The 12,814-nt window shown below is 49.3% G+C and overlaps 1 protein-coding gene across 1 annotated transcript in view; it reads right to left on the minus strand.

Annotated features, from left to right (window-relative positions):
* Positions 1 to 6,667, minus strand: part of CLNS1A (chloride nucleotide-sensitive channel 1A) — a 49,157-nt gene extending 42,490 nt beyond the window's left edge. The window contains exons 1-2 of the mRNA XM_019525186.1: positions 6,498 to 6,667; positions 4,681 to 4,817 (exon numbers count right to left, since the gene is read on the minus strand). Coding sequence (XP_019380731.1) covers positions 4,681 to 4,817; positions 6,498 to 6,616 — 256 coding nt within the window. The 5' untranslated portion in view covers positions 6,617 to 6,667. The remainder of the gene's footprint in view (positions 1 to 4,680; positions 4,818 to 6,497) is intronic.
* Between the last annotated feature and the right edge of the window lie 6,147 nt (positions 6,668 to 12,814).

A 12,814-nucleotide genomic window follows, 5' to 3' on the forward strand; every position in this document is an offset into this window, starting at 1 on the left:
ATGCCTCTCCGGGGGTGCACACAGCAACAGGAGCACCCCCCCCCCCAGGAAAGGCCTAGGCTGCCCCAGGAAGGGCCTGGGCAATGGGAGGGGCCATGTCCTTTCGTGCTGCTCCTGCTGGGGGGACAGGGTGGGCCAGCCCGAGGGGAGAAACCCCTCGGGAAAAGCAGGCTGCCCGCTGCACTCTGTGCTCCACTGCCATTCCCTCCAGAGCTGCATGCAACACCATGTGCCTCCTACCACCGGGCAGGCAGGGAACGCGGCACAGTCTCCGCACAGAGGGCACATGGCATTGTGCGTGGCTCCCGAGACAACGGCAGTGGGGCACAAAGCCACAGCCTGCAGTGGGTAGCCCAACTCTGCTCCATGCACAAATCCAGGGGGCACATGCCCCCCATGCCTTCCCAGGGGTGCATGCAACAGCTGGGAGCTGCAGCACCCCCAGCACTCCAGGACAAGCCTCCCATGGCTCTGTCCCACAACTCACTGTGGCCCTGGGGCCCCATTCACTCCAGCCCTGTCCCATTCCTTCCCTCAGCATGGGAGCCTCGATCTTCCCCAGCACCTCTTCCCTTTCCCCCCACCCCACCCGCTCCACAAACTTACCTGCTGGGTGCTGTATATCTGCGTGTCTATCCGTCACTCCCAACTACAGCCTCCCCAGCCCTGCTGCTGCCCCTCACTCCTGACCCACAGTACCCCACATCCTGCCACGGCATGTGGGGACCCCCCTCCAGGCACCAAACCCCACACCCACAGCCCCCCACACCTTCACAAATTCACCCCCACACCAACCCCATCTCCACCCCCCAACCATACAAAGTACCTGAATAATTTTGTGTTTTTAGCTGTGTGATTAAATCGCCATTAGTTGTGACATTTTTTTTTTTAATTGTGCTACTAACTGCAATATTTTTCATTTTATTTTAATTGTTTTATATGGTTACCGTAACTGATGAAACAATGTTTTATGATTACTAAAGGTTTTGATGTTATTTTAATGCATAGCCTGTCACTTATGTGTATGAAAAATTTGCTGGTGGTACTTAAGGCTGTATGGTTTTAAATTGGTGGTAGGTAATCTGTCAGAGCTTGGAAACCACTGTCCTACACCTTAAATGCTAGAGGCTGCAAGTGAGAAAGAAACAATGGAAAAATACCCTGGTCGTGTCATCCACTCTGTTTCAGCATCCACTCTGCCACTGTGAGACATGACATACTGGACTAGATGGACAGTACAGGGCCTTGCTGCAGTGTTTGCCTCTCTGCCATGCTCGGTCATGCCACAATAGAGAACCCTGTTCAGTTTCTGATCTCTCCACTCCCTGTGCCAGGCAGGCCACGCACGGTGGAAAGGTGGGCAGGAAACATGATGAGTCTCAAAGAAGGGGAAGGAAGTGCTTCATGGCTGCTACCTAAGCAGCAAAGCCTGATGCACTTTTACTACTGCTGGAATCAAGGAGGAAGATGCCCATGCTGTGGAGCCTTGTTGCTACAGAGACTGAACCCAAAATCTGGGAAACGCATCAACAGATTTTCTAAAGATTTATGGAAACAAGCCCGCCAGGCATCTGCTTCCATGAAGGGTGCTTTGTATCGGAGGCCAGGAACTGGAAGCAATGCTGAGTGATGCCCAGCCAAGAGGGAACCAGCTGCCACCTCTGAAAGCAGAGCACTCAAGGAGGCTGCCCAAGGTTCTTTAGACTGACAACACTGGACACAACCATCTGCTGCTGGCCCAGCTTAATGCCTTCAGGAAAGTCAATCTCAAGATCATCCTTCTCAGAAAGCAACAACTCCCAGGCACATGCAGCTGACTTGGAAGAGTGACAAAAGCCTTCAGGGAAAGAACACTGAGGGCCCTGCCCAATCCCACTGCATGAATCATGGAGATTCCTGTAACAATTGCAGAGATGTGGTTTGAGGCAAGTGCCTTGAATACTGCACAGAGCTATGATACAGGCCACAGTAGACCTGAAAACTAATCATACCCAGAGACTGCAAAAGATTTATTGTAGGCCAAGCCTGTACAGAAAATGAGGCTGTCACAAAGTCCTACTATATGTAGTCTCCCATGGCAGGAATAGCTCTGTGTTCTTATGGCAAAACATTACTTAGATATTTAAATTCAGTAAGTTTGCAAACTGTGTTCACTCCAGTCTAGATACACAGTTTTGGGAGAAGCATCATTCAAATGATGCATTCAGAAACTGGAGTAAAAAAAAGATACAAGCTATACATTTCTACCCAAAATACTGCTTGGAACTCTGAACTAGCCTCAATGGTTCCATCTGCTTTAGCAAGCAAACAGCTCCTCAGAATGCATCCACGACAACAGCAAAGCTCAGACAATTTGATTTTTTAACTCCTGAGCTCCCCTGTTCCCACCTTGTTTGCCATACGCATCTATGATCATGTCAGTCAAACTCTCCCTTAAGGAAGTTTTTTTTTTTTTTAAAAGGCTTTAAAAGGAAATTGACAAAAATATACAATCACATACACTTATTTGCGTTAGGTGTATAAAGACCCCACTGAAGCCTTTGCCCCCAAACATCGATAGCATAGGAGAAAAACAGGCCTAGAAGGAATTGCAGGAAGTCACCTAATCCAATCCCCTGCTCAGGAAAGAATCAGCCCTGTGTAAATTATTCCTGCCAAATGCTTGGCAAATCTGCAATTAAAAACTTGTAAAGAAGGAGGCTCCACAACAACTTGAGGCAATGTGTTCCCATCAGAAGATTCTTCCTAATATCCAACCTAAATTTCTCTTGCTGCAATTTAGGACCAGTATTTCTTGCCTTTTCCTCTACAGCCATAAAGAAGTCTCTCTGTGTCCTCTTTTTAACCACCCGTCAGGTATCTGAAGACTTAACAACATCCCCCACTCCCCAGGTCTTCTCTTCTCCAGATTAAACAGCCACAGTTCTTCCAAACTTTTCTCATAAGTCACGCTGCCCAGACCTATTCTCTTTTGTTCATCTACGCTGGATTCTCTCTCATTTATTTATTCACATATTTCTTGAAGTGCAGGGCCCAAAACCAGCCATAACAATCTAGCTAAGGTTCACCAATGCTGAATAGAGTGGAAGAATTCCTTCTCTCAATTTAAAAGTGATGCGCCTGTTAATACAGCCAAGTATGCTGCTGGCATTTTTTTTTCCTTATTGTTCTGCTGGTAAAATAGCCTAATAACAAGGGAAGTGATTCTTCCCCTCTACTCGGCAGTGATGAGGCCACATCTGGAGTACTGGGTCCAGTTTTGGGCCCCCCACTACAGATAGGATGTGGACAAATTGCGGAGTCCAGCACAGGGCAATGAAAATGGTTCAGGGGCTGGGGCACATGACTTCTGAGGAGAGGTGGAGGGAACTGGGCTTATTTAGTTTGCAGAAGAAAAGACTGAGAGGGATTTAATAGCAGCCTTCAACTACCTGAAGTGGGGTTCGAAAGAGAATGGAGCCGGACTGTTCTCAGTGGTGGCAGATGACAGAACAAGGAGTAATGGTCAAGTTGCAGCAAGGGAAGTTTTCCGTTAGATATTAGGAAAACCTCCCACACCAGGGGGGTAGTGAAGCATTGGAACAGGTTACCGAGAGAGGTGGTTTTTAAGACCTGGCTAGACAAAGCCTTGGCTGGGATGATCTAGTTGGGGATGGTCCTGCCTTGAGCAAGGGGTTGGATTAGATGACCTTCTGAGGTCCTTTCCAACCCTAATTTTCTATGATTCTATGATTTTTGTATTATTATTATTACCAGCAGAGTTACTACATTAGAAGGGTTAAGAGTCTGCAAACTGAAGCAGCTGACAGTGCTAGGGAGGTGGAAAGATTTTCAAGTCAGTCTATTTAAATCATAGCTTTTAGTTGGCTTTAACATCTGCTTAGCATAAATCACTGATTAGAATTACAGAGAAAAGAGGTCTTCAATAAAGATTTAGCACTCGTGCTGTACAGCTGAGGCATTACATTTCACTCCACATGTGCTCCCCTTAGAAATCGTCCAGAACAAATATAGCAAACCTGATATTTGTAAAAAGATTTTAAGAAGTAATTTTTAAAAAAAAATAAGCACTGCAAATTTATGTCCAAACCGTGAACAATAAAGAAATGGCAAAAGCTTCTTTAAAAAAAAAAAAAATGTCTGTTGTAGGAAGCCTTTAAAGATTCAACAAGCCTCAAAATATAAGCAACTCTTATGGAAGCTGCTCATGGGAATTAAACATTCCATGAGCATGGGACGGAGGTTTCCTGTCTGCTCTCCATTAACAGGCATGTGAACACCCATTCATGAGATGCTAAATGAGTGGAGCAGAGGAGTGTAAAGCAATGCATGGAGCATGGGAAGGGAGCACAAGAATCTAAGGGAAACTGTGGCTAAGTAGAAATGTTTAAGGAGGTTCAAGAGAGCAGAGGGGTGAAAAGTGACATTTAACAGGAACATGCTCCTGTGGGACAGTTTAACTTGCCCAAAAGCAGGACAGCAAGTGCAATGGTACAACGGGTCCTAATACCAGCCCACAGCTGAGGTCCCAAGAGAAAGAGCAGAGGCCCTAGGATATGCTGTTTGAAATGAGAAATGCTGAGCAAGGACTGGTGCTTCTGAATCCCAAGCTCCCCACTGTTCATAACTGACCGTTCAAGTGACAAGTTACCAGAGGGACATGTTGCAGGCATACTATACCTTCGAATTTGGCATTCACCATGACATACAAATGCTCCCATGGATATGCAGTGAGGTCCCTGGAGACAGCATGCAAACTTATGGTGGGGTAGTCCAAGGAGAAGCCCAGACCAGAGTTATCAAACCATGACAGGCGACTAAGGGAAAAAAAATAAATAAAAGGCAAGTCAGGAACTCAGGAAAGCCATGACATCTCGCAGACAACACTCAAGTCAGCCACACCTACAGGACAGATGTGTGAACAGCATTCACCCAGTCACTGCTAAGCCAAGGCTCCATCTCTGTGCTAACAGGACTTTCTACCCAAAGCTAAACATGACCAAAGCCACTTTTTCCTCCAGGAGAAGTTTCAGCTCAATGTGCAGATCACTTCTTGACCTAAACACACACAACTCTTGGGTGCTGTTGATAAATTCCAGGCCAGACATAGCTACAGTGATCCTGCTTCCCCAGTTCTGCAACTGCTTTCCTACTTCTGCCCAGTGAGCTCTTTTCCCTGCACTTCTCCAAGCAGGCAGCTCTGTACTTGGATTCAGCAGCACCTGGTTCTCCCACAACACAGATCTCTGATAATGCAACTGATGCGTACGCTGCCTCCTTCTATCCATGGCCTGTAAACAGCCCTGGAAAAAGCCTTGCAGTACATTAGAACAGAGCGGGGAGGAAGCAGTGAGAACAACTTGTACAAGCCGCAGACAAAAGTCTATTGAAAGAAAAAGACAGGCCACAACTGGACCCTGTGTGGGTTGACAGCACTCGCTGTTTGAGCCGCAGCTCCATCCCACCAACAGAGTGGCAATTGCAATGCTAAGCAGGAACCCAGCACAACAAGAGGTCGCTCCACAACAAACCTCATCCTATCTCTCCTTCGCTGAGGACCCCAGGACTGGCCGGCTTCTCAGCCAGCAACATCACCAACATTTTTCCTGCTGCCAAGAGCTCTTTGCTGGCAAAGGAACGATGCCGCACAGGGCCACATGACGTACAGGAGGCCCAAACCCGAGCCTCCTGCAGCTGCCTAACAGCAGTATTACCAACTACCACAAAACCATCCCAAGACTTGGGATTTCAAAGTCAAAATAACTGACTTGCAATCTCCGGATCCAACCCTCAGATCTCTGGATTTTCCCAGCTGGTAGGTGGAGGAAAAGGAGAAGATGGAGGCCCCCATGGTGAGGGAGTGGGGCAGGGGTGAATGGGGCCCCAGGGCCAGGGCGCGTTGTCCTGAGGTACAGGGTGAGGCACAAGCAGGCAGCCCCCTGTGGGCTGGGGCTTTGTGCCCTGCTGCCTTTGCCCCACAGTCCCAGTGAGCCTCCTGCTGCTGGACGGGCAGGGATTGTGCTGCATGGCCAGCATGCCCCACATCCCCTGCCCGTGCAGTGGGTGGCAACAGCATCACACAGCTGAGCTCTGGGGCAAGGGAGATGGGTGCAGAACCCCACCCCCAACACCTTCACAAATAACTCCCCCCCACACACACACACACGCTTCAAAAAATTGCGTCTCATGATTTGGGGCAAGGCAGGGCTGACAACACTGTAGCAGCACCGACGTCGCTCATCTGAGCCGCTCAAGGGGCAGGTGGGGCAACTCCCACGGGTCTAAGACCCCGCTCCCCTATTTATAGACCACCTCCCCCCTTGATTCTTGGTCCACCCGAGGTTTGGGAGTAACGGCAGGCACAGCCCGTCCGGGCTGAGGGACTCAACTGACTTCGGGACTCGGGATCGTCTCCCTGAGGCCTTCTCACCACCCCCCACCCCCCCGGGCTGGAGGTGGGCCTGGGCAGCCCCGCGGAGCCCCCGGCCCAGCCGCACCTCTCGGCGATGTAGAGGGTGCCGGAGCCCAGGGCGCGGCCGCCCAGCACGGCCTCGGTGTGGGGCTGCTGGTGCCGGACGCCCTCGGCTGGCGGCGGGAACCGCTTCAGGAAGCTCATGGCCGTCCCGTCGTGCCCAGTCCCGCCGCTGCCGGAAACGGAACCCGCCCGGGCCGGAGGCGGAACCGCCGCTCCTCCCCGCCCTCCACCATAGAGAAGGAAGGCGGCGCGCTGGCCCCCGGAGCCGCCATTCTATGGTCAGGCTGGGAAGGGGGAATGTTGAAGCCCCCGCTCCATTTGCAGGCCTGTCACGTGACGCCGTCGCCAACGCTAAGTCTAAGCCCCCTTTGCCGGCCAATGAAACCTGTCCCTCCCGTCACGTGCCGCGCGCGGAGGGTTAGTCACTGCAGTGCAGGCCCCACCCCCCCCAGGGGGCAGTGGCCGTCCACCCCACACCCAACCCCAGTGGATGACAGCTGACAGTATCCATAGCAACACCCCCTCCATCCCCAGTGGATGACATTATCCATGGCAACAGCCCCATCAAGCCCAGTGGGTGACAGTTGGCAGTATCCATGGCAACAGCCCCTCCAACCCCAGTGGTGGCGCTATCCATGGCAACAGTCCCTGGTGCCAGGCAGGACCTGTGGGTGCTGCTTGCCCCTGCTCCGCTGTGTGTGCCTGGGCTGGCCGGCCCCTCGCGCACAGGCTCCTCGAGGGCAGCAGGGTAGAGCATGCCCGGGCCAAGCCCCCTTCTGGGCGGCCACGGCCCCAGGCAGAGCAGCCCCGCAGCGTCGCCTCACCAGGACCACAACGCACTACTGGTCAAGCCAAGGGCCAGAAAGCCTGAGGTTCTGGATGGCAGCGAAGCGGGAGCCGATGCAGCTGTACTCACCGGGCAGGAGGAAACTCAGTGGGAACCATGCCAGGCCTCTGCCAACGGAGCGTGCCCCAGTCTGCGCCCCGCGCTGGCGCTCTGCCCATCACTATGCAGCGGCAGTGGCCAGGCCTGTCTGCCACAGCCCATCTGCCTTAGCTGGCGCTGGCAGGACTGGCATTTGCAGCCGTCTCCCCACCCACTAGCACCCATCCTCTTCCTCGCGTCTGTGGCTCTTTGCTCTCCGCTTTCCCATCTGGGGCCTTGTTTCTTCTTCACAGGCTTCGCGTTGCTCCCGACTTCTCCGCTGCGACTGGTTGGGAGCGCTCATCGTGCCACCCACCAGACAGCTGACAGACCTGCCGCAGGGAGGAGCGCCCATCTCTGGTGTTTGGCTACGTCTCCTCTCTGAAGGAAATGATGCTGGAGGAGGTGACAGCCTTGTGGATACAGGAGAGGGAAGGGGAGCAGGCCCTGCCACCCCCTCTCCGCTACAGAGTGACTGACACTCCTGGATTTTGCTACGCCAGTGCCCGCTTTTCCCCTCCCAAATATTCAGCTATATCCCAGTGAGACTAGTGACTCCCTCAAGCAGGATGGATAGCCTGGCTTCGAAAACTTGCTCCTGGATCAGCACCTGGCAGCATCTGACTAGGGTCTGTTCACAAACTTGTCAATTGGACCAGCCCTTACGTTGAGTAGCCGTGGTCCATTTCAGGGCTGCTAACAGCTGTCTGTGGATCATCCAGGGCTGTCTCAGATGTCACTGCCTAAAAGGTGACTGCTGTATCCCCACAGTTTGCAAGGATGGAGGATGCAGATGTGGGGACTCTAGCAATCTCTATCGCTTCTGGTTCCTTTACTCTGCCCTTCCTCTCCAATCAGACACAAATAGAAAACAAAGGAATTACAATATTGTGGTCCATAGCTGAAGTGCACGGGCTGGACGAAAACACATGCCTCATTCAACAGCTATAGAGACAACTGTCCTAGGCATTGTCACTCTTTGGCATATCTGTTCAACTCTTTAAATCATCACACTGCATCCAGGAAGAGCACGCGCCAACTGCAGATGCTTCCTCAGCCTGACGAAAGGCATTTGTACCCGAAAGCTTGCAAAGATTTTTTTTCCAGCTATTTGAGTTGGTCTAATAAAAGATATCAGATTTACGCAAAGAACCTTGTCTCTCCGTTAAAAGAGGAGGCAGTTCACTTGAAAAAATCCATTTCCTTGTGAGCTGTGTTTGGCAGAGTCTTGTGCAAACCGCTGCAGCCTAAGGTCCCAATACTCATCCCATCTGTTTCAAGAGACTGTGTCTTCAGCAGTTTTGCTTTCTTAAAATGTTCATCATCTAGAAAACAAAAGCGAATAGAAGCATTAAGGTGATCACCAGGTTCAGATGAGAGAACTCATTAGACTCAACTCACCTTCCTGACAGTGCTGAGAGTTTAATGGGCTGTAGCCCTCACTATGAAAGGCAGCAAAGATAAGCATAAAAACATGACAGCTATCCAGTAACCATCACCCAATCCACTACACTGGATTTTGCCTGCACGGGCAGAATTCCACGTTGAGCTAAAGGGAGAAAAAGCAGAGTCACAAATAATGATCGCTAATTCTTTGCTTGACTTTCTCTCTGATGAGGATGTGGTGGCCTCACAAGAAAGGGGTCCGAAGGCCTGGGACCAGATTCTACTGCAGACGTAACTACAACACAAGTTACTGCCAGTTAAGATCAGTCAGTTGCTGGCAGTCTCAAGACAGATATCTAATGTTGCAAGGGTGGGAACATTAGCCTACCATCCTAGATCTTGGTTCTGTGCATATCCTTGGTCTAACCGCACTTCTTTAGCTGCAAGTGTCTATTGTAGATGTGCTGCATTGGTGGAGAAGGAGGCTTTGCATTTAAACGCCAACACAGCAATCCATAACATCCAGGAAGCTACATCAGTGCAGATTTCTCTTGCTGAGACAAGTTCCTTGAGGTGACCGTTTTACACTGCCGGAGAACAGGAGTAATGCAGCATGCTCCTATGAGACAGCTATGCTAAGAGATGGGTATTTTAAAAGGACCAGGATGGATACAACTGCACCTCTAATGTCTCCTACCTTGATACGTCTGTCTTTTTTCCCTTATACTCCTGGTTAGCAATGGGTTAAGCCATTTTTCTTTGAGGAAAAGGAGCCAGTTGAGGAAGTTAATTCCCCACATACAATGGGAGGGAGGCAGTTGGAACCACCAGGTCATACTTTAGACTTTTTGAAGTTAATAAGGTCAATGCCGCCTTGTTCCAATTAAAAGTCTGTCCTGCATACAAAGCAACTCCATGCTTTCAGGTTTAACTTAGAAACAAATCTTCCCCTGTTATAGCTTGATAACTGATACAATCTTTGAACTGTTTTAGCCCTCACAAAACCCACAGAAGATTCAAGTAACCACAAAGGGGATTACATTCGCTAGAAGTGCTAAAATAAAATCTGTGCTGATAAATGTTTTAATTGGGTATTTGCATTGAACCCAGCAAAGACAAGAATTGAGGCTGCTCTGGGGCCCAACTGTAGGTTTCTCCTCTGTTATAAGGCCATGCAACTTTTATGGTTTTTTAGGAAGGAAAAAAGTGGATTCATAAATCAGAGCCACAGGGTTCTTCTTCCGTTGCCCATTTCTGGCTTCAATTATTCAAATCATTGCTCAGGCAAATAATTCCCTAGGTGGCAGGTGCTGGGGACTGTCACTGGGCAGTGGTACTTCAGTATGGCTGGGCACAGCTCACATGAATGAAAGTTTACAGGATCGTGCTGATACAGGACAAGAGGGAGCAGAGGACTGGCTCTATACTCAGGCTTGCTTCTCTCCAGTCATGCCAAGCTAATACCAAGTGTTTGCCCAGCAAACTTAAATTGTGCTTTCCACTTATTACGATGACCCACAGTGGACTGGGCAAGATCAAGCATGAGCACACCACAAATATGATCACTCACCGTGGATCGCAAGCTGGAGGGAACGACAACACTGTTTTATAGTCTGACCTGCCTCTCGTCTCAATATCCAGACAGCCCTTCCCACTGTCTCTGCAATTATTGAGGAAAACTGCAACACAGTCCATCAAACTTTTAGAAAAAGGGAAGGTTTTTATTAAGGAACAGCCCACAATGGATTATTATGCAGTACAGCAAGTTGTATTACCTTAAAGTGCATGCTCCTTAGGGACTGAGGTATTTATTTTTGTTGTGCCATAGATTTTTGTGCAGAGCTTGCATGTGCTTTGCAAAAGGCAGCATAGTGGAAAGTTAGTTGGGGACTGAGAGGATGAGTTATGCGTCTGGTATTGACAGTGAAGACTTTTGGCGCTAGAGAAGGGAGAAAATCCCCAGCTTCTTTTTCCCTTTAAAAACCAGATGCCCCACTCCCCAGTATCAAATACTGGATTTTACAAGGCCAGGTAAGGCATTACACTTTTCCTTCTAAATGAAGCAGAGAAATAGACAATGTTGATGATGCAGTTGACCACCATTAGGTTTCAGAGTCATCCCATAATGAGGAGAAATTAGAAGTTTACACATCTCAAAACAGTCACTTCAAGCTGCCTGGACATTCAGTAATTACACATAATGCAGTAGTTGTCAGTGATCAGACTTGGAAGTTTTTCTTCAGTCGTAAAAGCTAGAAACAGATAATCAGGTTCCTTGTTTTAAATGCAAGCTTAGATTCTGCAGTGAGGGAATGGACTCCACAGAAATGTCTTAGCATCAAAGAATAACCCAGCACCTGGACTAAAAAAAATACCCAAGTTGGAAAGAAATCAGGTTCTGAATGACTTCCAGGGTGAGCACTGAGAGCAGTCACCCTCCAAATCCAGCCCCCACCTCCTTCCATGGCTTGAGCAGTTTCCTGGTTGGCCACTACATTTCTTCCCTTGAAGGTTTTTAATGCCTTTTGTCATAAGCACACAGCAGAGCAGGTATCACACAGCCAGGCTGTGCACACATTTCTGTTTAGACTCATCTACTGGGCTGTCTTAAGTTCTGAGGTTGAATTACACCTATGAATTTATGCTGGTGTAAGACAAGGCCTTTCCAGTTGCTGCCAACATGGATCACAGCTATGTAGCCGTAGCTTACAAGTAATAACACACCCAGCAAGACTCTTCTTAGGACAAGACTCAGAGGTTTGCACAGAATCACAGCAAATGAGGGTTGGCAGGGAGCTCAGGAGGTCACAGCTAGTTCAACCCCCTGCTCAAGGCAGGACCAGCCCCAACTAGATCATCCCAGCCAAGGCTGTGTCTAGCCTGGCCTTAAAAACCTTCAAGGATGGAGCGTCCACCACCTCTCTGGGTAACTTGTTCCAGTGTTTTACTACCCTCCTAGTAAGAAAGTTTTTCCTAATATCTAACCCTCAACTTCCCTTTGCTCTTTATTCTGTCATCTGCCACCACTGAGATCAGTCCAGTTCCATCCTCTTTCAAACCCCTCTTCAGGTAGTTGAAGGCTGCTATTAAATCCCCCCTCAGTCTTCTCTTCCTTAGACTAGTCCCCTAGCCATTTTTGTTGCCCTCTGCTGGACTCTCTCCAATTTGTTCATATTCTTTTTGCAGTGGAGGGGGGGAGCAAAACTGGACACAGTATGCCAGATATGGCTTCACCAGCGCAGAATAGAGAATAGTAATTTCCCTCAATCTACCAGCAACACTCCTACCAATGCAGCCCCATACGCCATTAGCCTCCTTTGCAACAAGGGCACACTGCTGGCTCCTACCCATCTTATTATCCACTGTAACCCCCAGGTCCTTTTCTGCAGAGTTGCTGCCCAGCCAGTCACTCCCAGCCTGCATCAGTGCTTGGGATTGCTCCGTCCTAAGTGCAGGACTTTGCACTTGTCTCTGTTGAACTTTGAGATTTCTTTTGGCCCAATCCTCCAATTTGTTGAAGTCTTTCTGAAACCTTAGCCATACTCTCGAGTGTATCTACTACTCCCCCCAGCTTGGTATCATCTGCAGACTTGCTGAGGGTGCACACCATCCCATCTTCCAGATTGTTAATGTAGACACTGAATAAAACCGGCCCCAGGGCTGACCCCTGAGGCACTCCACTTGATACAAGCTGCCAACTAGACACTGAGCCATTGACTACTATCCTCCAAGCCCAACAATCCAGCTAGTTTTCTACCCACTTTAGATTCCATTCATCCAACCCGTACCTCCTTAGCTCACTGGTAATAATGTTGTGGGAGGCTGTCAGGCGAGTGTGCCGATCCATGGCATGAGTCGAGGTGCATATGGGCTGAGCTGCTACTATTACTACCAATGAGCTGCACCACTAGGATAACACAGAATGATATATTAACATTTTAGAAAGAATACAGAGAACCTTCTTGCCAGAGACCAATTAAGATGAACAGAGATGAATTCAAGTTTCTTCACCGTCACCAACACCTGGT

This window comes from Gavialis gangeticus, unplaced genomic scaffold (assembly GCF_001723915.1).
Source record: "Gavialis gangeticus isolate Ggan-Ray unplaced genomic scaffold, GavGan_comp1, whole genome shotgun sequence".
NCBI classification, from domain to species: domain Eukaryota; kingdom Metazoa; phylum Chordata; order Crocodylia; family Gavialidae; genus Gavialis; species Gavialis gangeticus.